This window comes from Sciurus vulgaris (assembly GCF_902686455.1).
Source record: "Sciurus vulgaris genome assembly, chromosome: 1".
Classification (NCBI taxonomy): Eukaryota; Metazoa; Chordata; class Mammalia; order Rodentia; family Sciuridae; genus Sciurus; species Sciurus vulgaris.
The window spans coordinates 37,578,491-37,606,455 of record NC_136461.1 but is presented as its reverse complement, the minus strand read 5'-3'; the positions used below and the strand labels follow the sequence as shown (position 1 = coordinate 37,606,455).

General features: G+C 35.2%; 2 protein-coding genes across 8 annotated transcripts in view; both read left to right on the top strand.

Moving 5' to 3' along the window:
• LOC306670164 (selection and upkeep of intraepithelial T-cells protein 8-like) overlaps positions 1–27,965 on the top strand; it is a 152,106-nt gene that overhangs the window by 35,197 nt on the left and 88,944 nt on the right. The window lies entirely within an intron of this gene.
• Positions 7,377–27,965, top strand: part of LOC306670252 (putative selection and upkeep of intraepithelial T-cells protein 1 homolog) — a 201,674-nt gene continuing 181,085 nt past the window's right edge. The window contains exons 1-6 of one of the 7 annotated variants that reach the window (XR_013766365.1): positions 7,410–7,753; positions 11,805–11,885; positions 18,931–19,278; positions 20,824–21,105; positions 23,763–23,879; positions 25,859–25,966. Coding sequence is in view for 1 of the 7 variants with exons in the window: in XM_079154923.1 (XP_079011049.1) it covers positions 11,810–11,885; positions 18,931–19,278; positions 20,824–21,105; positions 23,763–23,879; positions 25,859–25,966 (931 nt within the window). In the remaining 6 variants the exon portion in view is untranslated. Of the gene's footprint in view, positions 7,754–11,804; positions 11,886–12,217; positions 12,379–18,930; positions 19,279–20,823; positions 21,106–23,762; positions 23,880–25,858; positions 25,967–27,965 lie in introns of those variants that run through there. The other 6 variants (XM_079154923.1, XR_013766360.1, XR_013766362.1 and 3 more) reach the window with 6 other exon arrangements.

The window sequence follows — 27,965 nt, the reverse complement described above, 5'->3', positions numbered from 1 at the left end:
AGTCTATATATATATATTTTTTTTTTAAGGATGATCTGAAACTCTATAACCCACATCCCACATTGCAGATATACCTAGACAGAGCATTTTTCTCTTTTCCCTCTTCTCCTCTCCTTTCCTCTCCTTCCCCCCTACACCTCTCTCTCTCTCTCTCACTCTCACTCTCTCTCTCTTCTGTCCTCCATAAAGATATGCCACTGTCCCCTCCTAAATATGTAAGTTCCCGTAATAAGTACTTTGGATTGATCACCCAGGCATAGTGTTTCTTTCTTTGGATCCCAGCCATCCCTATCTTCAGATAATTTGGGGCACTCCATAGTGGGAATTCTACTACCACTGCTTTTTGTTGTAACTTCTTCTCTTTCTTTCTTGCCATTAGTTTGGCTAAGGGTTTATCAATCTTATTTATCTTTTCAAAGGATAAACTCTTTGTTTCATTGATACTTTGAATATTTAAATTCTCAGTTTTATGAGTTTCAGCTATGGTTTTAATTATTCCCCATTGTCTACTGTCTTGGGTATTAGTTTTTTCTTCTTCTACATGACTTTGAGGAGTAACATTAGATTATTTATTCGATATATTTTTATTCTATTTTTTAAATATAGGAGTTCAGTGTTATAAACTTTTCTCTTAGAAGTGCCTTCATGCTGTCCCACAGATTTTGATGAATTATAATCTCTATTCTTATTTATTTCTAGGAACATTTTTATTTTTCCCCTGATTTCTTCTGCAATCTGTTTCTCCATCAAAATGGTATTATTTAATCTTCAGGGGTTAGAATGGTTTCTGTGTTTTAATCTTGTTCTTGATTTCTAATTTTATTCCATTATAATCTGATAGGATGCAAGATATTATTTTTATATTTTGTATTTGCTAAAATTGGCTTTGTGCCCTAAAATATGATCTATTTTAGACCATATTCCATGTACCACTGAGGAGAAAGTGAATTCAATTGTCAATGAATGAAAAATTCTATAGATGCTTATTTGGTCCCATTGATTAATAGTACTATTTATATCTAAAGAGTCTACTTATTTTAAGCCTGAATCACCTGTCCAATGCTAAGAGAGGTGTGTTAAAATCTCCCAGTATTATTGTATTGGGGTTTGTTTGATTCTTTATGTCAAGAAAGGTTTGTTTTATGTACGTAGTACACTGTTGTTTGGGACATATGTATTTACAATTATTATATCTTGTTGGATGAGTCCTTCAGTCAGCATGAAGTGAAATTCTTTGTCTCTTCTGATTAATTTTAGCTTGAAGTCTACTCTATGTGATATGAAAGTAATTGCCCTTGCTTGCTTTGGATTTCCATTTGTGTCATATGTTTTTCCATCCTTCCACCTTCAGTCTGTGGATGTCTTTGTCTATAAGGTAAGTCTGTTATAAATAACACGTGGTTGATTCTTGATTTTTAATCTAATCTGCCTCTCTATGTCTTTTGATTGAAAAGTTTAGACCGTTTACCTTCAATATTGTTATAGAGAGATGATTTTTATTTCTTGCCTTTTTGATTTCTTTATAATGCTTAATTCAGACTCGATTCTCCTTTATTTGATTGTTCTTCTAATGTAATTCATTTCTATACTGGTTTTCATTTTCATTTCTTCTGCACAAATATTTCATTGAGAATATATTGTAGGGCAGGCTTAATGGTAATGAGTCCTTTTAGTTTCTGCTTATCATGGAAGATTTTAAAATTTTATCTTCAATTCTGAAGGATAATTTTACTAGATAAAATAATCTTGATTGCCACTCATTTTCTTTCAAGACTTGGTATATATTATTCCAAGCCCTCCTGGATTTTACAGTCTGAGTTGAGAAATCAGTTGAAATTCAAATTGATTTACCTTTAAATGTGACCTTCCATTTTTCTCTTGTGAGTTTTTGAAATTCTATCCTCATTCTGCATATTAGGCATTTTTATTACATCATGTCTTAGAGAGGATCTTCTCTGATCTTGCCTATTTGGAGTTCTATGCATAACTTGTATTTGGATTACTATCTTGTTCTTAAAAGTTTTCCAATATTATTTTCCTGGAAATTATAGTTTCTGGAATGTTTTCTATTATTTCATTGAAGAGGTTGTGCTTTCCTTTAGTTTGTATTTTAAAGCCTTCTATCTCAATGATTCTTAAATTTGTTCTCTTAATGTTATCCCAGGTTTCCTAAATATTCTGGTCACAATCTCTTAATATCTTTTCTTTATTGTCAATGTTATTATTTTCAAAATTATATACTTTGTCATTGAGGCCTGGAAATATATCTTCAAATTGGTCTAAACTTTTGGGGATGCTTTCCATTGAATTTTTATTTTGATTTATTGAGTAATTTCCAGGATTTCTGTTACATTCTTAGAATCTCTTTATCAAAATTATCTTCTACTGCCTATATTTTCTAAGTTCATGCCTTACATCTTCTTTTAACTCATTGAATATTTTAACCACAAACTTTCTAAATACTTTCTCCAACATTTTGCCCACTGTGGTGTCAATGGGGTCAGTAGTTGAAGTATTATGGGCTGTTTGAAGTAGTTTGCTTTCTTGCTTTTTCAAATTGCTTGTATGTCTACTCTTTTCTTTGTATGTTTATTGCTTCTTTTATGCAAGGGATTCTTTAGTGAGCATCTTTCTCTTAAGAGCCTGGTGCTGGGTGAATATCCAGGTATTGATACTTTCACTCCATGCGTGTTCTCTGCTGTTCCCAGTATCAGCAGCATTTTGAGAGAAAACACTGAACCTTATTTACTAAAGCAAAGCCATATACCATTCAACCCTTTGAAAAACCAAAAAATTGTCACTATTGTTCTCCACAGTTCCTCTAATCCAGGAATAAATTCATAGTAAAGTTCTAGAATAGGTTGAAAATTTAGTTATTGAATGAAGTAAAATTGCCATAGCAATATATGGGGCTGAAAGGGGGAAGAAGAAAAAATGTGCAGAAGATGAGATAAAAATAAAAAAGAAAGAGAAAAGATAAGATAGAAAAGAATAATACACACCAAGATAAAAATAAAAGAATATATATTAGTGTGAGGGAGGGGGAGATTTGAAGATTTGCGATAATAACAGGTAATGTAAGAGGTAAAAGAGAGGGCAAGAGGAGAAATTGTAACCTGAGTTTGGAAAACAAAGATAGAATGGTTCCAATTAATACTTTAAAACACTAAAAAAAATTCAATGGGTTGAGGGCACAATATCGAATACCAAGTCAAAACATGGCAACATAACAAAAATTCTATTGATTCTTGGTTTGGATTTCATCAGGATTTGGGACTTTTAGAAGCTGTCCATCACTCTTTGGCTTTGTATCTCCCCTGAGATGCTGGGATACAGAAACTGCTCCCCTATTGAACATCCTATCAGATCCTATTTCTTGACCCAGGCACAGGAACCTGGAGGCTTGCAGGGTGTGGTGCTGTGTCTGTTTCCTGTTTCTGTTGTGTACAGGAGCTCAGAATGTAGGGCTCTGGACTATTGTTCTGTTTGCCATGGGTCATTGCACACTCTCCTCTCCAGAGTCCTCTTCAAAGTGGCATAGAGCCTGATGCTATCTGCAAACACAGGACCTGTGTGTGGTCTGTGGTGAGAAGCATCCCTCTTGACTGACTGGTGGTTGGGGCACTGTCTCTGCAGGTAAAGGGACTTAGCTTGTTCACCTGGGTTCTAGCAGTCTCTGCTCAAGGTTGTCAACCATAGGTACTTCTTTTCTCCAGTGCCTGGAACAGAAACAACTGTCCAGCTTGTGTCCAAGCTTCAACTAGTTGTAGCCATGAGTCACAGACACTTTCCTTTTCCACTGCCCTGGACAAAGACTCCCTTCCTGCCTGGTTCTGAGCTCTCATTTTCCACAACCATGGATCACAGGTGACCACTCTCTGTCTGGGCTCCCAAAAGAGGCTGTGCAGAGAGATGCATTAGGCTAACACTTCCCAGGGCAGGTCTGCTCTAGCCCACTCCTCTTGTTCTTGGTGCTAGCGAGGGTGTTTCAGCAGCATTCAACTAGCAACAGTCCCTCTACAAGTTCCTTCTAGTCAGCTTATTAAGATATTTCACAGCAGGGATACTCCCTCTGGTTGTACTCCTGAGGTTATCTGAAGGTGAGGATATTCCTTTAATTTGCTCTAGGGTGACCAGCTACCTATGGACTCCACAAAACAGCTGCCATGCCTAGAATGACTTTCTGTTTTCAATTTATGTTAAACAACCTGATCTCCTTCAGTGACCCTGCTGTTTCTGTTGTATTTTAATTTGACGTGCTTTTCTTTCCACCTGTTGTTAAGGGAGTGAGTTTATGTGCTTTTCCTCTCCCTCTTTCTTTCTTTGCCCATCCCTGCATCATCTACCCTGGTCTGGATTCAGGGATAAGGAACTCTGTCCTTATTTCCTACTTTGATAAACAAACTTCAAATCTCTCTAGGACTCAGACTGTCCAATGTTGGATCTTAGAGCGTTTATTCTGTAACTCAGCTCTTCCCTCAGCTGTCCCTTAACTTCCTCCTTTCTGTGCTGTGGAAGTCAGGATTGCTGCCTAGTTTCACTCCACTTCAATCTTCTCTAATTTTCTCAAATTTTTTTAACACCACGCTATAAGATCTCCCTGGAGCCCATTTATTAGAGAGGGTTTCCATTCTGCTTTTGTCTTTCCCTTAGCAGGTAATAATCTGCTGTTGATTTTTGATGCTTGCTACCATGATGAGGATTTTCTGTGTGGTCCTATTTAGTTCCAGTCTTGTGTGTTTACATCTCAGATTCGAGTACTTCTCAATCATATTAGTTTTACCCATTGGGAGTTGGATTTAATGGTCAAGACCCAGTATAGTTTCCTAACCCTCCTTCAGGGTTAGAGAAATTGGGGGGATTTTAAAAATTTAACAATGGGTCCTCATTTGTGTCCTGAAATGATAGAGTTTCCTGCCTTCTACCTGTATCCTAGTAGTTTTGTCCTATAAAGAAAAAAGATCTTGCTATAAATTTTGCCTCTCCTGCAGAGGAAGCTCCTATCTTCTTCCTGGCTTGAATAAGAAGGAAAGTTTTCTCCCATTTTCCACCCTGTCTTCAATCGCTCTCATGAATACCAAGTGAGATCTACAGAAAAGTTCTCACAGGTGGTTACAAACACTTTTTGTGTGTGCACATTTTAGAAATTATTCTTTCATGCTAACTCACACTTGGACTTAATTTATTCATTAAAATTTTAACTGAAGTCTTCACACAGTTTATATGGTGACTTCTATCTGTGTTTTGCTCCTGGTGTGTCAGCGCTTTTATCCCATCTCTTTTTGGAAATTCCAGGTTGCATGTTTCCCTGAAAACTCTCCCAGGATAAAATAAAGCTGTAATTTTGTTGATTATCTAACTTTTCCATTTTCTTAAGCTTGTAGCACTTCAGATATTCTGGTAAAAGCCAAAATCCATAACATTGTATTTGAATAAGTATAAAATATAAATCTGAATAATGTTTCATTTATCATTTTTTTCTTTTATAAAGGCTGCCTTATGTGACTTTTCTGGGGAAAAAACTTTTGAAGTTCATGTAAACACTCCTACTTTGTGGGGGTTTTCCATCTTTGATTAGGTAAACAGTGAAAGCATGTTTTCTTATTGATTCATATGATAGTCGGAGATAACAACACATGAAACCACTTCTCATTTTCAAGATGAAGCATGCTGTTCCAAAACATCATAATCCCACACACATAACTAGAGTACAACCATATTGAGAGAACATCCAAGAAAATAGGATTTTAAATTAATTTCTAAAGATACAGTTGAGAAAACACCATTACCCTCCCTCTCATAATTCTTCCTATCATAATTCTTCCTACGAGCCCTGAAAAATCTAAAGGGCAAGTCAGAAATATCCATTAGCTGTTAGAAAGATAACTTTCAACCTCAGTAGTACAATGCCATCATCTGGGAGAATTTTTTTAAATACCAATGGCATTCCCCATGACAAAGTAGTTTCTCAAGTGTTTCACAGATGATTTTAAAGTGAGTTGATGGGTGGCAAAATCTTATATGAAGGGATACCAAAGTGCCCGGTAAACCCCCGAGTTAGGAAATGGATACAAGGTGCAACCATTCCTAAGAAAATAAATAAAAATAATGTTAAGACTTTTAAATCAGGACTAACCCCAGGAATTACTCTGGTTTAATGCTTCCAGAAGAGCAGAAAAACTTCTGGATTCTTCCTCAAGATATTTCACTATAAATGTTTTAGCCACAGAATGGGTGACAATGGTGGCTATGTTCACACTCTCCAGATTCTCTGTGCTATCTTAGCACCCATTGTTCTATGTGTTGGAAAAGAGTTTAGACACACTCTCAGTCTCCTGGGAAAAAAAATAGGTAGTGCTTTCCCATAAATACCTGGGGGTAAAAAGTACACTAGATTCAGGAACTTTGTTAGTCAGCTTTCCATCACTGTGATTAACATACCTGACAAGAACAATTTAGAGGAGGAAAAGTTTATTTTGGACCAATGGTTTCAGAGGTTCAGTCCGTGATCAACTCTAGGTCTACAGTGAGACAGAACATCATGTCAGAAACACATGGTGAAGGAAAGTTATTAGCTCATAGTAGCTAGGAAGCAGAAAGAAGAAGGAGCCAGGAGGGTAAGATATAATTATCAAGGGTGCACCCCCAGTGACACACTTCTTCCAGTCTTGTACCACCTGCCTATAGTTACCATCTGATATAGTTGTTCTTTTTAATTATTAATCAAGCAAAAGGATTAATCCACTGATTAGGTCACAATTCTCGTAATCTAATAATTTCACCTCTGAACTTTTCTGCATAAACACAGGAGTTTTGAGGGAGGACCTCAAATTCAAATCAAAACAAGAACTAGGACAAATGATAATATTTAGTGATTATGACTCCATTGAAGACTCGTCCTATAACTATGGGCTTCAGATCACCTACCCTTTAATGTATTATACAAAACTTAAGTGTACACATAAGCACATATACTTAAGTATGTATGCAGTATGGTTCTTAAGTTCGCATTCTTTATATTTTCCCTTTTTTTTCTCTCTCTCTCTCTCTGCAGCTCATCTCTTGTTTATTTCCTCCCATCCTCATTCCCACTGGCCACATTTAATTACCTGAAGTGTTTTCAATTCATTATCTTCTCTTATGTCTACAAAATCAAGGTACTTCCTCAGTCTGGAAAACTTACTCTATTCCTTTGAAGGCTTAATGGGCTAACTCTTCACTTTGCCTTGAGACTCTTCTCAGTTCTCCAAAGACTTCCTTGAATGCCCAACCTGAATTTTGTGCCTTCTATTTGTGCTTCAAGAGCTCCATGCCTTTCTTCTCTATGTACAGGTACAGCATTCAAAATCAATATATCACAGTCATTTTAATCAGCACTAATTGTGTGAAATGTATAAATCAGGTTTTGTTTTACTTCTTTCCAGAGTGAGGCAAGGCATGTTGGTACTTGAGCAATGCCAGGTGCAATTACTGAGCTAAACAGAGCTCCACCCATAGGTTGATGTAACCAATCATTCCCTGGGAATTTCCCCTTGAAAGGAACTTAAGTATCAGACTAGCAGAATCATATGCCCAGAGTTTGACAGCAGGAGAGAGGGCTTTGGTAGTTTGCTTACCAGGTCCCCATCTGATCTTGGAACATCTTGCCTTGACTGCAGGAAAAACTGCTGAAACACTGTTAGAAATTTAGGTAACTCAACTGGAGCTCTTTCTGTAGGGACAACAGAGAGCTGACTCGGGATCACAGGCTCAAGTAAGTGAGGGGTTTAGTAGGGCTTAGGTTCATGGTTAGTCTTCACTTATTCCATCCTTTCCTCTTCCTGCAGCTTCTGGGAAACTCTTGTCTCTGATTTCTATGGGCTTGACAGACCTGTATTTGAAGACTAGTGAGATTTGGGAGTTCAGAAGAATGCAATGCATTGACAATTCTTTAGTACTGTAGGAGAAAAATGTTTCTCAATTTTTCTGTATGGATCAGCTTAATGTAGTTTTGTGTCTCAGCAAATATTGGGCTCATGTTCTGGAGATGACTTGAGAACAAGTAAAGAGTCACATAATAGTGGGATTGGTTCCTGTTTCACAATATTCTTTGCAACCAGAATACCTCTCCTTTAGTGTCTCTAGTTGTGATTAACAAAAACAGAATGAAAGAGAAAGATCTCACTGTAAAATGTTCATGATGAGTTTTTAAAAAAATGCTTTCTGAAATTTTTTTTCTTTCCCAAAAGGTCAGCACAGAAAAACAAATACTGCATGTTCTTAATCATATATAGAGGTTTAAAACAGTCGATTTCATTCAAGTAGAGAATAGATTAGTGGTTACTGGAATCTAGGTAAAGAAGTGAAAGCAGGAAGAGAGGAAGATCAGATAATAGGTACAAAAGCACACTTAGATAGAATGAATAAATTCTAGTATTCCACAATCACATAGGTTCACTAAGGTTTGCAACAACTCATTATGTATCTTTCTAAACAACTAGAAAAGAAGAGTTTGAAGGTTCCCAACGCAAAGAAATGCTAAATGTTTAATGAGAAGGGGATGTTAACCACCCTGATTTGAGCACTGCATATTGAATTATCACTCTGTACCCCATAAATATGTACAGATATTAGATGTAAATTTAAAAACATTTTAAAGAAAACAACATTTTTTACTTTCAAAATATTACATGAAAGCCTTTGCAAAAATATTTTCACTCAGTTATTCTCTCAGTAGTAAAAAATGATATGTCAGAAACACTGGCTTTGCTTAAAATAAATGCATGACAGAAAGGGGATGGATTGGGCATTGTTTCTGTGCATCACACTGAGTTAGAAACATGCATCTCTTCTTTTATGATCTGATTCACTTTTCTAGCAGGTTGAATGTGGCATCAACTTTTATACTCTTTAATTTGCTTTTTGTTTGAATATTGGAAAATTTCCTTGATAAAATATGCATACATTTGGCATATAATTTTCAAAATTTTAAGTGTACTTCTCTGTAGCATTAAATGTATTCAGGTTGTTGTGCAACCATCACCACCACCCATCCCTAGAATTCTTTCGTCTTACCAGATTGAAATTCCCTACCCATTAAACACTAACTCCTTATTATTCAAATGTTTTCTAGAACTCATCTACATGGTAAGAAACATGTACCTGACGATGATAATTATTGTTATTTTTCACTCTCTTTTAATAAGTGAATAGTTGAGTTCAGGAATATCATCCAGGAATACCATACAGATCAGAGTGAAAGGTGAATTGACTCTTGTTGCAAATGAAATTTTAACCTTGATTTTATAAACACAGAATAATTATTATTTGAGTGAGACTGAAGTTTTTGGGTTCCATATAGCTATGTTCCAAAGGACAACACTTGCTATGGCAAAATCATTGCAATTGTCTACTATTTTCCAATATACATATTTGGCTTTCATTCTATTTTTTTTTTTAACAAATTACCTTTGGAGAAGTACAGTTATATCTAGGTCATGTGCACATGGACTAGTGAATTTCATGGTCCTGAGTGCATTGGTGCACTTCCTTAGTTGTAAAATGAATTTCCTGGTCAGAGACAATTTTGCATGTTAAAAAAAAAAAAGGAATGAAAAGGCATTTTGTTTGTGTGTGAATATCTGTGCCTGATGAAGTGCTACCAGATGGGAATGCAGATTCAATATCAGAGTAAGTGTCCACACCTTGCGGATAAATTACTGTCTCCTCTATGATGGATGCTGCCACCTAGCCACCAGTCTCCTGAAAATAGTAAGCTGAATACTCAGAGGTGATAGCTAAATAATCCCAATGCAAGGAAATCCATGTCGTTGATCCCATGCATGGCCCTGTCCCTCTGTGCCCAAATTCACTTGTTCCTCATCTCAGTACCTTAGGCTGCCTTAGAGTGTCTCTAAATTAGCTTAAGAGACTTTATGAATGGAGCATTTAATTATTGCTCCAATTCTGAAATCCTTAAAATTAGACCTTGGGTTCAATTCTCATCTCCATCTCTTATAATTAGGGAGAAGATAAGTTCCTCCAGAGTTGTGATGAAGATCCTCTAGTTTTCCAAATACATTCTCAACTGTTTATCCATTGTTTTAAGTTTCTCTTTTCGTCATGTTCATCTTCTAGGACAATCATAAGAAAGTAGAGAACTCCGTAAACTTTATAATGACTTTTGGACCATAGCAACCAAGCTATTTACTTTCTTCCTTGTGCCACTGTCTTCACTTGTACTTGATCCTGTGTCACCAATATTCATAAGTTGAATAGGTGTGGTGCCGTAGCATGTACAGGTTGCTCTTTCCTAGGGCAGTAGGGCAGTCAGCTGTGCCTTCTTCCAATGCATGAGAAACCCAATTTCAGAAGCACATATTGAGGATCTCTTTCTGGCAGCTACTTTCAGTACCAATTCCTGCTATCACCAAGAAATGGATAACATGCTCCAGTTTGAGAAGTATTAAACAAAAAGCTTATTTACAAATGTGCAAACAAGATGTAGAGGAATTTGGAGGAGCAAAGCAGGACCCTGGAGCTAATATAAAGAGATTGTGATCCACCCTTAGGCCTGAGGAAGTAAAAGGAGGAAGCAAAATGCAATGAGAAAGAAATGATTGTCCCCTGTGTACAGCTGAGAAATGGAGACACAGTTTCAGTAACTTGCCTAAGCTCATACAGCTAAATGGCAAGTCCAGGACTTCAACTTAGGAGGTCCCTGTCTAGGACCCTGCTTTCACCACTATGTATATGACTGCCTTGCCTGTTATAATTTCCTTGCCTAGAGGATAAAACATACCTGGCAGGTGAAGCCTTCATAATTTGCTCTGTGCCTCACTCATCAGTCTTACTAGGTTTTGCTCAAGTCCTCTTGCTCAGTAAGGCTTCCTTGTATTGAATCTGATGTAGGTCCTTGTTGCCTTCATGATCCATAAGGAAGCCCCTAACTCTTCACAAGGTAGCACCACCTCACTAAAGCCTCTGTGGACCTTCTCTGCCACAGTGCCTCATCAGGAAGGGTTCTCTGTACTGCCCATATATATAGGGTGGTATTTTCACATCATTGTTGCCACCAGCTGTTTTTGCTCTTCTGAACACTAACACCTAGGAAACTGGTTTTTTGTTTGTTTCTGAGATACAATTACTATCACATTTATCTGCTGAGTCAAAAATCAAACTACCATACAAATGAAAAGCCTTCACATTTGATTGAGGAATTCTATTTCATTTTCCCTTTTGTTCTTTATTGACACATCTATCACTAATTATGAGTTCTCCATGAACAAAAAATTCAGAAAGTCATACCCTTTCTGAAATAGCTACTTGGTTCATCTCATAACAATAAAGCTATCTCTGCCTGTAAACTTTCTTGTGTAAGTAAATGTAATTATATGTGACAGATGTGCAGTACAGAGGCTTAGGAGGTAAAGATCCATTCCCTAGGTCTGTCACTTTGAAAAAGCAGGTTGTTCAATGAAGTATACAAAATGAGAAGACAAATGACATCTCTCCCAGGAGGAAGTAGTCCTTTAATGGGAAAAAAGTTCATTCTGGACCTGGTCACTATATTGCACTTTCTTAAGGGACGGATTACCAAATTTAGGCAATAAAAATTTCAGGATACTAAATATTACAAAGGAAATGCCTATACTAAAAAATATTTATTGTTTATCTGAAATTAAAATCTAATTGGGTATTCTACATTTTACCTGGTAACTTTACTTGAGAGTTAATTACTACAGAAAGATGTGGAGATGCTTAAATTCTGCGACTTCTTACTCCTATTATCACTGTTTATGAACTTACCTCATTCCTTATCACAGGTGTAATGGAAACTTCAAGGGTACTTTTCCGCAGACACTTTGCTGTCCTGTACCTCCTTCAGATGGTTACACCAAGTTCAGGTATGATCTCTCAGTTACCTTTACAAACATAAGAAAATGGAGTTTTCCAGGAAAAGCAAGGTACAAACTAAAAAAATAACCTTTTTGATAGTTGCTCCGAAGGTAATGTGGTATGAAATGTGGTAAAGTAATGTGGTAATGAAATGAAAATAGGCACCATAGGATACAGTTTATATTTAGGAAGAATTAATCATTCTTTATGAGCAAGTTTTCTTGACTCAAACTTGTGCTAGGTTCTGGGAAGGAAAAAACAAATAAAGGTAAATCAAACCTTGCCCTTGAGAACCCATGATTCATGTTGAGGAGACATGATTTATGTATCACTTTTGCAGAAAGGAAGTGGTGCAAGGTGTCAATCCATCTGGGAATTCCTGTGACTTTTCAGTACAGTATAGAATAAGATAAGGAAAGATTGAACAGACAAGCGGTATCTTGACAGAAGATGAGAATCTGCATATGGCAAGGGATCCATACAAAACAGAAATAAATACAGGTATTTGGAAATCCATAAAAGTCTAAGACAACAAATAACATAAAAGTATAGAAATTTCTAGCAAGAGTTACATGTTAGATGAAAAAAATTTTCCTGATGCAAATTTAGGTGGGATTCAGTCTTTTGCTAATTAAAATAATAACTGCCACAAACATCCTTGTACCTATGTTTTAAGCCTAACTGTGAGTGTGAACATACAAAATATTAAATATATCCCATTAGAACTGCTGACCACAGTTTATGCACTATTTTATTATTATATGGAAAATGTTATTCTGAAGTAGTTATCAATAACTTCTGTCAATAGCATATGTGAGTTTGTCAGGTAGATGCTACAGGTATCAAACCTTTTTATTTTTTCCAAACTTACTGTTGAAAAATAGGATTTTTAAATGACTACTTTTTAGTTTCTTATTAAAGAGTAAGATTGAGTATCTTTCCAGAAATTTTGTACTTCTTTTTCTCCGAATTGCCTGATTATGTTCTAACTCCTTATTTCCTTTGCATTGTTAGTCTTTTCATTGTTGCTTTTTATGAACTCCTAATACTGAATTAATTTTTAATCTGTTTTATCTGTTCCCTGTACTTCTGACAAGTCTATAATACATTGGATTTTTTAAATTATGTGTTGGATATGTAGAATTTATTTTGCCTTGAGTTTTAATTTTAGTTCATGGATTGCAAAATTGCCCCTAAATTGTTATTTATTTTGTCCTCCACTTTCTCCTAATTGACATTTAATTTTTAACACAATTTTTGTGTTTAACTTTTAATTTTTAACTATTTTCAAAATCAGTTTCAGATTTATGAAAAAATTGTGCAGGAAGTGTGTGGAGTTCTCATATAATTCCACTCCCTCATCCTCATCTCTCCTCCACACACACATACAATTTCACTTATTAACATTTTGCCTTTTTATACAAGGATTAATAGAGATCCAACATTATTTTTCTTCAAAAATAATTAGTAAGTTATCTTTTCCATGATTAATTCAACTTTCTCCACTGATCCCAAAATCATTTTTGTCATAAACCAAATCCCCAGTGTATTTGAATTTCTAGACACTGTTTGATTGAAGTCTCTTTTCATGGACTAATTTCAGATTTCAAAAACCTGATTGTATTTATGCAATAGACTTTATTATCTTGTAGATATAGTCCATACCATGTAGTTATTTTTAAATAGAGTTTTTATATAAAAAAAATTTAAAGAGATTGGAGTATCAAGATGGTGTAGTAAAATCAGCCTACAGTTCCAGCTCCTCTAGTTTGGAATAAAAGCAGTGATAGAACAGCTACTCAGAAAGTTTACTATTAATTTTGCTTTCTTCAATATTCAATTTTACAGCTTATTATAGAGTATTACTCCCATTTCCACTTTTGGATGAGTGGAGATACAAAGAACATTTTCTATAAGTTTTTATGATTTATTAATATATGGTTTGTCTCAAATGGTCAGCTACTCATGATTATAATCTCTTCTCAAAGAAGGATTAGGGATTGATCACAGTAGGGTGAATATGTTGAGTAGTTGCTTTTGTGCTGAGATTTACCCTCAGTCTAGGGCACATGATAAAGATAAAGGGACTCACTAAAAAGACTCTGACAATAGTGGAAGATATATCTAGCCCAGGGGATATTCAAATATCAAAATAGAACTACAAGAATGTGTCTGCAAAAGTTTATAACCCTCCAATAGTTGAACCCATAGATGATGAAATGGAAGAAATGGAAAAAAATTCAAAAAGTTTACTGTTAAAATGATCAAAGTTCCAAGGATTGAACTAAGGGAGAAGATATAGGATATGAAAGAACAGATAGAGATTCTGAAAAAGGAACTAAACAGAAGTCTTGATAATAAATAACTCAATCAAGTGAAGTACACAGTGGATAATCTCATCAATAAACTAGTCAAGCACAATAAAGACGATCAGACCTCAAAGACAGGGTGGATGAATTAGAACAGTCAGTCAGTAATAAATAAAAAGTAAAGGAGCTATGAACAGAACATACAAGAGTTAAAAGACCAAACTTAAGATGAGAGATCTTGAGGAAGGACAAGCTAAAGATGACTGGTGCAGAAAACTTTCATAAGCTAATTGCAGAAAATTCCCCTAATTTTGGGAAGGAAATGGACATACAGGTACCAGAAGCATTTACAAATCAAAATAGATAGGATCAGATAAAAAATTCTCCATGACATATTAGAGTTAAAATGCCCAAAATTTATAATAAAGAAAGAATTTTAACAGGTACAAAGAGAAATGGCAAGTCGCTAATAAGGTCAAACCCACCAGAATAACAGAATATTTCACAAAAGAAACTAAAGGATATGAAGTTATGTGACAACATATTTTAAGTTCTGGAAGAAAATAATTGCCAACCTAGCTTATCATACCCAGAAAACTATCCTTGAATAGTTTCTATCCAATAAACAAATGAAAATATTCCAAGATAAGCATAAAATAAAATAAATTATAACCACTAAGTATTACAGAAGATACTTAAAGGAATTCTAACATGTAGAAGAGGAAGATAAAATTAACCAAGAGATCAGGGTAAATAATAAATTCCATTAGAAAAGTAGATAAGTGAATGAGAATTAGGAATGATTCAATTATGAAAAATAAAACAAAATGATCAGTGGTAGCATATACCCCTATAATAATACTAAGTTCAAATGGTCTTAATTCTCCAATTAAATGACACAGAGTGAAATATTAGATTAAAAAACAAGATCCAACTGTATGTTGTCCCCAAGAAACACATGGGCATAGATGTTCAGAGACTGAAAAGTGAAAAGATGGAAAATGATATTCCATGCAAATGGACTCCAAAAGCAAGCAGGATTAACTACTCTCATATCAGACCAAGGAGACTTCATGTCAAAATTAGTCAGAAGAGAAAAAGAAGGTCACTACATACTGGCAAAAGAAAGATTCTAATAAAAACATAACAGTTATAAATATTTATTCCCCAAATGTCAGAGCACCAAATTTCATAGAACAAACATTACTTGATATAAAGGGACTGACAGGCCTCAATACAATAATAGTGGAGCACTTCACCACACCATTCTCACAAGTCATTCTGACACAAAATCAAGAAAGACACATTGGATTAAACTCTCAATAGCCCAAATGAATTTAATAGAAATCTACAAAATATTTCATCCAAAAAAAGCTTAACACACTTTCTTTTCAGCAACTCATAGAACTTTCTCCAAAACTGATCATAAATTAAGCCAAAAAACATTTTGGTTTAGTAAATTTAAATACTTAGCAATTTTAAATAATCTCTTGCATCTTTTCAGATCAGAATGAAATGAAATTAGAAATTAACAATAAGAAAAACACAGAAATTCTACAAATATATGGACAGTGCACAAGGAACTTTTGAATGATAAGTAGATCATTGAAGAAATTGTGGAGGTGGATTTTAGAATTCAAGGAATCAAAAATGTTAACACAACATACCAGAATTTGTGGGATACAGTAAAGGCAGTTCTAAGAGTGAGATTTATATCTAAGAGTACCTACATTAAAAAAATCAGAGAGATCTCAAACAGACAAGCTAATAATGCATCTCAATGCCTTAGAAAAACAAGAAAAACTCAATCCCCAAACTAGAAATAGAAAATAACTCATAAACATCAGAGCTGAAATTAATGAAATAGAAAGTAAAATAACGATACAAATGATCAATGAAATAAAGACTTGTGTTTTTGGGGGAAATATAAACAATATTGACTTAGACAAACTAACTGAAAGAAAGAGATACTTGCAAACCAAAATCAATCAAAATCAACTGTATTAAAAAGTACATACACCATGACATCTAAAACTGCTGAGTAAATTCAGGAAAGTAGCAGGATACAAAATCAATGTATAAGAATAAACAGCTTTTCTATATGCCAATAATGAATCTGCCAAAAAAGAAATTAAATTCCATCTACAATAGATTCCAAAAATACATTAAAATAAATCTACCCAAGGAGGTGAAAAACCTCTACAAAGAAAATTTTAGAAGGCACAAATTGAAGTAGATATCAGAATATGGAAAAACCTCCCATATTCATGGATAGGAATAATAATTATTATTAAAATGGCCATAAAGCCAAAAGTTGATGTATAGATTCAGTGCAACCCATAAACATATCAATGCTGTTCTTCATAGGACTAGGAAAAGCAAGTATAAAATTGCTAAAAGAAAAAAAAATACTTAGAATACCCAAAGCAATCCTGAGCAAAAAAGAATAGAGCTGAAGTCATAACAATACAAATAACCAAATCAATAAATGGGAAAATTAACTGAACAGACACTTCTCAAAAGTACAAATGGTCAACAATTACATGGAAAATGTTCAATATCTTTGGCCCTCAGGAAAATGCATTTCAAAAAATTGAGATTCTAGCTCACTCTCGTTAGAATGCCAACCATCAAGAATACAAATAATAATCAGTTAGGATACAGGGAAAAAGGAAATCTTGAACATTTTTGGTGGGAGTATAAATTAGTATAGCCACTTTGGAAATCAGTATGGTGGTTCCTCAAAAAATTACCATATGATCCAGCTATACCACTATCAGTATTTATTCAAAGAATTAAAATCAGCATGCTTTAGAGACACATAAATACCTATGTTTATCATAGCACAATTCATAAAAGTCAAAGAATCAGCCTTGATGTCTGTCAACAGACTAATGGATAAAGAAAATGTCACACACACACACATAAATGTACATACACACATAGAGTTGTATCAGCCATAAAGTAGAACTAAATTATATCATTTGCTGGAAAATGGATGGAACTGGGGAAAACCATGTTAAGCAAAATAAACCAGACTCATATTGCTAAATCTTATATTCTTATTCTAACATATGTACACACACACACACACACACACACACACACACACACACACAAAATCTGGTCACAGTTACACACACCTGTAATCCCAGCAATTCAAGAGGCTGAGGCAGGAGGATAGCAAGTTCGAGGACAGCTTGGAAAACTTAATGAGAACCTGTCTCAAAATAAAATCTAAAAGGACTAGGAATGTAGTCCAGTGACAGAGAGCACCTGGGTTCAATCCCCAGTACTGAAAAACAAAACAAAACAAAACAAATATCATGTCAAATACTCTATTCTTGTGTGTGTCTTGAAAGAACAAAGAAAATAAATATGTGAACACTAACCCACATGAAGGGAGGGTAGAGAGGGAAAAATATTTTTAAAAAACTTAGCAAATTATTTAGTTATATATAAAATTGGGTATAGAAAAACAATGATATGATTTAACCCCTCATCATTTTTATTTTCAAGTATATATAAAGGTAAACAAGACAGCCAATGTATAATCACTCTCTGTGCTTATTTTGTCTGTAACATATGCATTTAAAATGCACAAAATAATCTGTATTGTAGATACATAATTTAGTTTAATTGTTTAAGGAAATAAGATTAAATACACTCGCAATGCTCTAATATTTAAAACTACCCTCAAAGATTTATTATATAGGCATATGATAATTTGGGCATTAAACAACACCTAAAGTAGCATTTCTTTCCATACACAAAATATTTTAATATAAATATTTTGAATATAAGTTGATTAATCACACATTGATACTTGAGACAGCTGAATCCCCAAGGGTGAGAAAAGCCTGAACTGGTTTGGCCATCTTGACTAAGTGCAATAGAACAGAAGGGACTGAGAGAGGTAAGATGGGCACTATGTAGGGGAAATGGAGAGTACTGAGAGAAAACTGTTTTTCCTGTTTTTCATTTTCCCTTCAGTGAGTGGTGCAGAAGACAAAAATGAGAGAATCTGAAATGTCCCCTATTCACACATCTTATTCCAGTTAGGGGCTAATATCAGCATTGAGAGTCTCTGAGTCTCTAACCTGAAAGAATATCTACTGTAACCAAAAAGGGAAAACAGAACATGACAAAGGAAACTTGGAGGAGCAGGCAGTGGCACTTCAGGATGTCTTGCTGGTAATTCCTAAAGGAGTTGAGATAGTTACATTATTAGAGAATAAGAGAAATAAAATTAAACATGCAATGAGTAGAATTTTCTAGAATTGAAAGATTCTTCCAATTCAAGAAGCCCTATGAAAATTATCCAGAGAAAGGATACATTCACACACAGATTCATTATAGTTAAAGTGCAGCAAATATTAAAAACAGTCTGAGACAAAGGTTTAAAAAGCTGAACAAATAGAATGAAATAAGAAGCAACCATTAAACTTTTTCTTAACAAAGATATAAATCATTTAGCAGAAATGGAAGCCATATTTTCATGTTTCTTCAGGTAAAAAATTTCTTGAACTATTTTTCAAGCCAAGTGTGAAATTAAAATGTCTTCAGGGAAAACAAAATAATTGACTCTCAATAAGGTGTGTGTGTGTGTGTATGAGACAGAAACAGAGAGCGAGAGAGCGAGAGAGAGAAAGAGAGAGAGAGAAAGAGAGAGAATGAAAAGGATTTAAATAGAAGGTGTTCCTAATTCACACTCTCACCTTTTGGTTACTGTTTCCCTTCCCAGAACAATTCATGGTGAAAGCCTTAAAGGGGACAATCTTGGCTCCATTTGGTGGACAAGTTGAGCTCAGTTGCCAGTTGTCTCCACCACAGAGTGCGCAACACATGGAGATCCGCTGGTTCCGCAACCGCTACACACAACCCATTTACCTGTACAAGGAGGGAAAGGACCTCTATGGAGAAACTACCTCCAGGTATGTGGAGCGGACAGAACTCCTGAAAGATGCCATTGGAGAAGGTAAAGTGACCCTCAGGATCTTCAATGTCAGGGTTGATGACGATGGGCAGTACCACTGCTTCTTCAGAAACGGAGATTTCTCTGAAGAGGACATCACAGAAGTGAAGGTCACAGGTGAGATGGGTCCCTCTGAGGTTTCTATGCATCTGTGATTCTCAGCCCGTCTGAGGCTGAGTATTAGAAAAACCCTCAGTGTTTCAGACTATTTCCTTACTACATCGTTTGATTAGCAAGTTCAAATTCATGCATTTAGTTTCTGAACCGGGAAGAATAGAGGATCAAGAATGAAAACCGTGTCTGTGCAAACAACCACTCTATCAGTAAATACCTTCTTTTTATGTCCACATACATCTTTAGATTTCTAAAAGACCAATAATCATTTTAAGATTTGTTTGTGTTTTCAATTATTCCTGTAGCACTTTAGTAAAATTTTACAAGCAACCTGAATCTTTACAAAAGTCTCCCTAAAGGTAATTTTATTTTCACTTCTCCCTGACTCAAATGACTGATTATTTAGTGCTAGATTAATTTTCTTAAATCTATTTCAAAAAAATCTTTATCTACAATCTTCAGTGTCCTCAGATATATATGCTATATACTATATGGTATATGCAAGTACATAGTATTTCAGTCAAGCTCCTCACCCTTTAAATTATTCCGAATGACAGAGAAATGCAAGGGAGATTGAGTAAACTGAAGGATTTCATGCATGTGAGTACTCACATGTAGGACTCCAGGCCCATACATGTTTAAAACCTGACTCTATAGTCTATATATGAGCTACCTAATATGAGGTGACCACTTAAATTTACATTTAAATGAATTAAAATTAAAGAAGTAAAATTAAATTTTCAGTTCTGAAATCTCACTGACTCTATTTCAGGTGCTTACTAATCTTATATAGCACATAGCTACTGTATTAGCACAGATACAGACTTTTTCTATTGTTGCAGAAAGTCTCATTAGAGATCTGCTTTGGGGCTACACTTTAAGTCTCTATTCATTCTTTCTTTGCTCCCACATTAGGCAATCTTATGTCTCAGGCAATATCTTAAAATTTTTCAAAAGTTTTTTTCTCTAAATTAACATGTACTCTGATGACACTAGTATATTACCTGTTTATGCAAGACATATATGTAAATACCTGTTATATATAATGAACCCATAAGTTAAAATTTCAGTTTAAGTTGCATACTTGAGTTTTATACTGTTATCTATCAATTTATAATTTATCATGGTGGCTCAAAAGTTACTAGTGATGACGATAGAAGAAAAGATGAAGCCATAATATCTATGAGGTCTGTAATCTTGATTGATTTTATTCATTATTATAATCTAAGGACCTATATAAGACTTTAAGATTTAGTAAATAACCAGTAAACATTTTTGAATGAATGAATAAATAAGTTAAACAAAGAGGCATTTCCTTACCTAACTTATTTAGGTCAAGATGTTCTTAATATATTGTAACCCTTCTGCCTGGATTATCTTCTTTCCCTCTGAATTAGCATCTCATGGCAATCAGAGCCCCACAGAGTTTTGAATAACTTTATATCAAAGAATACTTACTGAAATGAGGGAGGAAAGTTTGTATTTCTCTGCTATGTTTTCTTTTCCTTTTACCTAACCATATTGTTTTCCCCCTTCATATCCAACCAGCTACAAGCTCAGATATACAGATTTTTATGCATCCTCCCAATACCAAAGGTCTTATTATGGACTGTCATTCAGGAGGTTGGTTCCCACAGCCTCAAATGGAATGGAGAGACAGCAGAGGAGAGGTCCTTCTGCCTACATCACAATCTCACTCACAGGACAGAGACAAATTGTTCAACATGAAGATGACCCTTCTTCTCAGTGATTCCCACCCTGGGACTGTCACTTGCTATCTTAGAAACCCTCTTACTGGCCAAGAAGAAAGAACAAGCTTTGTCTTATCAGGTGAGATCTGTGCTTTTGTTCTTCAAATGACAGCCATTATCAAATGAGGTATAAACAAAACAGAAAAATTCACTTGCTTTCTTCATTTGGTTTCCAAGACATTAGTTTCTCTTGGATTTATTCATCATCTTACTTGCCGTCTTCCTTATTCTCTTTGCTATATTCATTATTTTTTACTGTTTTCTTGATATTGGAGTTTCCAGGGCATAGTTTTTCAACCTCTACTCTTTTATGAGTTCATTCCGCCTATGTCTTTAAATATCATCAATATAATGATGGCCTCTCAAAGTTCATCTCCTGGCCAGACCTCTCTCCCACTCTGTTCTCAACTCAGCATCTCAACATAGTTTAACAAATATCTCAAGCCATGCATATCAAAAACTATACTCTTGATTTAATTTACTACCTTCCCAACCACATTTTATATTTTCAGTTTCTCAGAACAAAATCCTTAAATTTATCATTGACTCCATTTTTTCTCTCATATTCTATAGTACCTGTCAAGAAATCATGCTGTATCTATCTCTAAAATATATCTGGTGTCTCATCACCTCTCACCCCCTCACCACTGCCATCCAAGTCAGACACCATGCCCCTCTGAGTGATAAAATGCCACAGCACCTGAAAGATTCCCATTTCTGCTCTTATTCACATGGCATATGCTCCACATGCAGGCAGCAAGACCCATCTCAAAGACGAGACATAAAACATCACCCTCTTTCAAACCCTGCAGTAGTTTTCCATTTTAATTAGAGTAAAATTCCCCATAATAGCCTGCATTGCCCTGTGTTCCTATTACCTATTTGGCCTCATCTTCCGGGTTCTCCTTTGTCCACTCTAGTCACACAGACTCTTTGCTGTCCCCATTCATGCTCCTGCATTGCAGGTCTTTGCCTTAATTGTTCCCTCTTTCTAGAATGCTGTAAATTCCATTAACTCCCCTTATCTCCTTCAGGTCTATGCTAAACTCTCACCTTCTTAATAAGGACTGCTTTGACAAACCAACCTGAAAAAATGCAACCTGCTCCCTCCACCTGAGGTCCCCTGTCTCCTCACACTTCTTTAATTTTTCATTTTTAGTATTATTATTTTTTAACCCACTGCATAGCTTAATGATTATATTTATTTTCTCTTAATGATCTCACTCTTCAAAACATAAAAGTAGGGATTTTTGTTGATTTTATTAATTGAGACACCCTAACTGCTTCAATTATTGCATGGCATACAGTACTTAAAGAATCAATAATTGATACTTAAATGATTGAAATAAAACAAAAAATGTGCCTTGTAAACTACCAAGTATATATGTATGTATTGGTGTGTGTATAAATTCCTGAAATTAGTGTTGGAACCAGAAGCTGAGAAGTATATTATAACTCACATATATTATAATAAGAATATTAATTCTCTTAACAGTTTTAGCAATTTACTTCATTCAAAACACTTTTGCATTTATTTTCTCATTTGATATTCAAAAAATAAACTCATATTATAGTTATGTTAGAAACAGGAGGACAAACTATTATATAAGATAAAGAAAGATTAATCTGCCTACTCTCTGTCCCTAAAGTTCATGGCAGATATAGAAGGGAAAATAATTTACTTGCAACTTCAGTAAATAATAAGAGACATATCTTTTTGAATTAACACTTTCTTAAGTAGACATGTACTTTTCTACAAACCAATGTCTTAAAAAGAATTTAACACAAAATTTGGGGAAAAAATTTCCATTCCAGGAAATACTGACATCTCAGGGAGATCTGATGTTCTATTCATGAATATCAGAATGCATGGAGAGAGTAAAAACTTGTCATAAAGAAAATATAAATTTAATCTTACTTAGGACTTTGTCCCTGCCTGACTTGTGAGCAAAGGTCTGTTTTGACCTCATTGGGTTGCAGTGAGTGAAAGGGGTTTACCTGGGTAAAGAATTAGTTCCAAAGCAGTGGGGGTCTCAGTCCTGTGAAGTATTACATGCATGGAAAACGTCAATGCAATACAGGTTCATGCCACACTAAACATCCAAAATGGTATACCAGAACCATTGATTGGCTCTAGAGCAGCCTCATGGATTTATTTCCTCATACAGTGTTGCAGGATATAATGTCATGTTCTAGGTATGATAGGAATCTTTCCTCTGGGAAGAAAGACATCAGATTTATAGAAGAAAAATGACAAGGTCATGCCTGATATGCACAAGCTGGTAAGCCCAAGTAGATGCTTGTTCATATCAACAGGAGAAAAAATTTTACATAAAATATGTCTTTGAATGTATTTGAGAAGAGTAATGCCAGACCCTAAGAGTACATTGATTGGCAAATTCAGAGCTGTACATATTCTCATGGTTTAGATAAGAGGACTGAGGATTGAATCAGAACTGACCTTATTCTAGTACCTGAAAACCTGCATCTGAGACTTGGGTGGGAGTTTGAGGGGGAAGAATTTAGCTCTGCCTCTTTCTTTTACCCAGGGATCATGAAACAGAATGCATGGGAGGAAATACAGAGAGGGGGTTCCCAATATGGCTTAGGTCTAATATTCCAGGGAGAAAGGGTCTTGAATGGGAATATGAATCAAGATGAATCACCATTTTTAATTGGGTGGGTCCCAACACTCCAAGTTTCCTAAGAGGTAAGATCTGTAACTCTCCATTTCAGATCAACTGTTTTCACATAAGAAAATTTGGAAAATTATTATCGTTACACTTGTGATGGTGCTGATAGCCTCTGTTGCATTTCCCAGTGTTGCACTCTATTGCAAACAACCAGAACGAGGTAAGTAGGTTTGAAGAATGGGAGATGCGTAGTGAAAGAGGGGAGAGAGCTAAAGCTGCATGACTCTTTGTTCCCAAGTCTGTCTTCTTGAGACATTCTAAACTCTTGGGCAATGTGTTAGACATATGTCCTACACCCATTCTTTGGTCCTAGATATTTTTCTCTTGTTGCTGGAGCCGCTTACAGTGTTATTTATTTGAAAGCCTGAGCTTCTTGCACCTTAAACAAGTGGAAACCTCTTTCTTACAGTACTAGGCAAACAAACTTGGAAAGCTTTTAATAGCATCTAACACCATTTATACATATTTCTCACTTGGAAATGACCTTGTGAGTAACAGAAAATAAAATATTAAACTGCACATTGCCACGAACAGGCTGCATTAGGAAAACAGACCACATAGGGTGAAGTACACTAGTTGTAACACCAGGTGATTTACTTTTCCATGGAGAAAAAGTTTTCATCCATTCTTAACTATGCTATAGTGGGAAGTAGACTGGGAGGATTCAAGAAAATTTAGTACAAAAAATAGCCTTTCAGGATTTCAGGGTATACTCAATTTAAAAAGGCTCAAGCTTACAGACTCATTCTGATACAGTCCTGTCTTTCACGAGCAGATCAGATCCCCTAGGATCTCTTCCCAACGCAAGTAGTTTGGTAATCAGCTGAGGGTAGGGATCTAGGTTCTTCTGCACTTCTCTCAACTTGCTGAGTTTACCCTTTTCATTTCTACCTTCTCTTCTGTACTGAACTCTGTTAATTGATTCAAATGCCTGCCATTTTCCATCACTGTGTCATGGGGCTTGGGAAGAACCCATGCATCAGAAAGCCACCAATCCACAAATTTAGCTCCTGCTAGTTGCTGTTTAACTAAAGTAAATTTTTGTTTAACTTGTCTGCTTATTAATAAGTTTCAAGGACTTTTAAAAATTATTCCCCTGCTTCTTTACACCTTTTAATGTACTTCCTTTTTTATTGCATTCCTCTTTCTATGTATCTTTTGCTTTATTGAGCCACATGTGTTGTTCTAGATAGCTCTTTAGTGATTGTACTGAAATATCTTTCTGTGTTGATCTTTACAAAGCAAACTGCCTCCTGTTATTCAACTGTTCCCATCTGGCATAATTTTAACTCCTAACATTTTATTCTTTATCTAGAAGTTGTTCTCAAATCATTTGAAATGAATCATTTTTGAGGTGGCAGAGTTCATTCTATGGTACGAATTATCACCAGGAAAGGCTAAAACTTTATTGAGTTTTTACTATTAACAAACACTATTCCAATAACTTTACAATTATGAAGGTATTTCATCTCTACAATGCAATTTGAACTAAATGTTATTACTATCCCCATTTTCCATTTGATGAAAATTAGTCATTTCAAAGTTAAGTATTGCACCGAAAATCACAAAGCTGATAACAGTAGGAAGTAAAATTGAATATAAACCAAATAGATTGACTATACACCTTACACTCAATAGCCTATATTTTAATCACTAAGTTAAACTGTTCATTTAACTCTCTAGCAGGGGGATGGGCAAACACATAGTAGTAAGTCTTCACGGCATGAAATAATTTCATGAAGAGAAGAGACAGCCAAATGATACTACCATGATATGTGCTAAATAAGATTTTAAGTAAGGTGTTGTCTGAAGACCTTTTCATTTGTGCTATTCTTGTATCTAAAGATCTTGTAACCCATCTCCTGATCTCTAAAGAGGCCCACTGATTGATGGGCCAGGTGGAATAAAGATTAATTGCTTTCCTCCAGTACTGTTTAGCCTCAGCCCAAAACCTGTACCAGCCCTTATTCCTATCATCAACATTTCTGATATTTCAGTGCTAATCCTTAGTCCTATTATAAATGAATACTTGGAGATGGCATCAAAATACAGCTGTTGCCTTCTTTTGCACTTTCCCCCAAATCCAAAGTGCCTCCCCACCAGTAACCAGTGATTATTAACACCTCTTTTTTTCTTCAGGTAAATGCTGCAGCAAGAAATCTCCTTTGTTAGTGGGCGTAGTAATAGTCTTTTCTTCAGTTGTTCTAGATACCATACTCACTGTCTATTTGCATATGCATCAAAGAGGTATGTGGGATCAAAGGAGGGCAATTTCCTATAAATATTTTCTTTCCAAAGGTCCAGTAGCTGTTAAGACACTTAGCCAAAAAGAAGTTATACTTGTTTGAACTACAGGAACAATAGACCCTTGGGCCACATGTCATAGGATTTGAATTCCAGCCTCCTGAATTTTACAGGCTTAATGATACAACACAAATTACTAATGTTTCTGCTCCCAGAGAAAGAATTTTTTGAATTTAATAGTATTATTTTTCCCTAAATCCAGCCATCAACCCTTCACCTTATACATTATTCTAATTATTTCTCTACTTTTCACCTAAAGGAGATAATAATTCACTATTCTAATTTTTTGGGTCATATATTTCTTATAGAGATTGATGACCCCCAAAATCATAGTGTGAATGTACACCTGAAACTGATTCTCTCCTCTTTGGCTCTCTTTGAGTGTGATAATTAAGACAGATAATTTTATGAAAGTTTGGATAGTTGAACTCAGCATTTGAGATGTGCCATCGATAAGATCTTTGAGGTCCCTGTGGAAATTGTATGTACAAAATAATGACCAATAAGATAAAGCAATTTTCATAATAAGTAAGTAATAGCCAAAACCACAATGCAGAAATCATAAAGTAGGAATGGACTCTTCACAACTGCCAGCCACAGGAATGAGGGATGTGTAGCTGCTACCCAACAACATTTCTTCTATGAAAATAAATGCAAAAGATATACAAGGTATAGATGTTTAGCCATAGATGTCCTGTGAAAAGTGAAAGATAATATGTTGTAAATTCATATTGTTTGTCAACATATATATTACAAATCATTTCTACTACTCTAGCTTACCTTTTCTTTTTCTTAACAGTATTCCTTGAAAAGCAGAAAAATCATTTTTTTATTATGGTAAAGTGTACACAACGAAATAGTTACCATTCTAACATTCAGGGATATTAAGTACATTCACATTGTTCTGCAACCATCACCACAATCCATCTCCAAAACACTTATTTTCCCAAACTGAAATTCCATACCATCAAACAATGATTTCCTATCTTCACCTCCATCCCTGGAAACCACCACTGTATTTTCTCTCTTTATAGTTTTGAATATTCTAAGTACCTCACATATGTCAAATCATATAATATTTGTCCATTTTTAATGGGCATATTTTACTTAGCATAATGTCCCCAAGGTCCATTCATGTAACATATTGAAAAAAGAGCAATATTCCTTTGTATTGCTATAAGATACTTTTATTCATTCATTCTCTGATAGATGCTTGGGTTGCTTCATGGTTTAGCTCTTATGCTCAGAGCTACTGTGAACATGGGTAAACAAATATCTCTTCTAAATCCTGCTTTCAATCCCTTAGGATGTATACACAGATATGAAGCTTTTCTTAGAAACTTTCATATTACCAAATGGGATAATAGCTATCTATAATTGCTGTAGGAAAGTAAGTTTTAATAGGCTAGATATACAGTAGTGGAAAGGGTCACTTAATTGTTGGCGATGGTGCTGCCATCACAAGATGCAGTGACCAATATTATGAACTGTGGGCTTTTTTCACTTTAGAATCACCCAGAAAAGATACTTTAAAGGACATTTCTGCTCCCGATGACAGTATGACTCTTGGGAATTGTAAGATTTCTTACAATTTCAGAGATTTTGTTCATCTAAGAGTATTCTATTTCACAATATCCCTTACCAGATCCCAAATTTTCCAGGATCTTCAGCACTAGATAAAGCAGATAAAGTGACAAGTATCCATCTTTCCTTTAGACTCTGGCCAGCCAGAGCAAGCACCATGGTATAGAGCAGAAGAATAGATATCTACCACTTCATAGCCCTCTCCCCTTTAGTCTAAGCATGCTCATCTCCAGGATCATCCATGTAGCCCAACTTCCTTCTCTCCCACTCTCATAAATCCAAAAAGTTCAGAATAATAGTAACCTGAAAAGTAAATCTATCATAAATCTTTAATAAAGCACTCCTTTCTGAGTGTCAG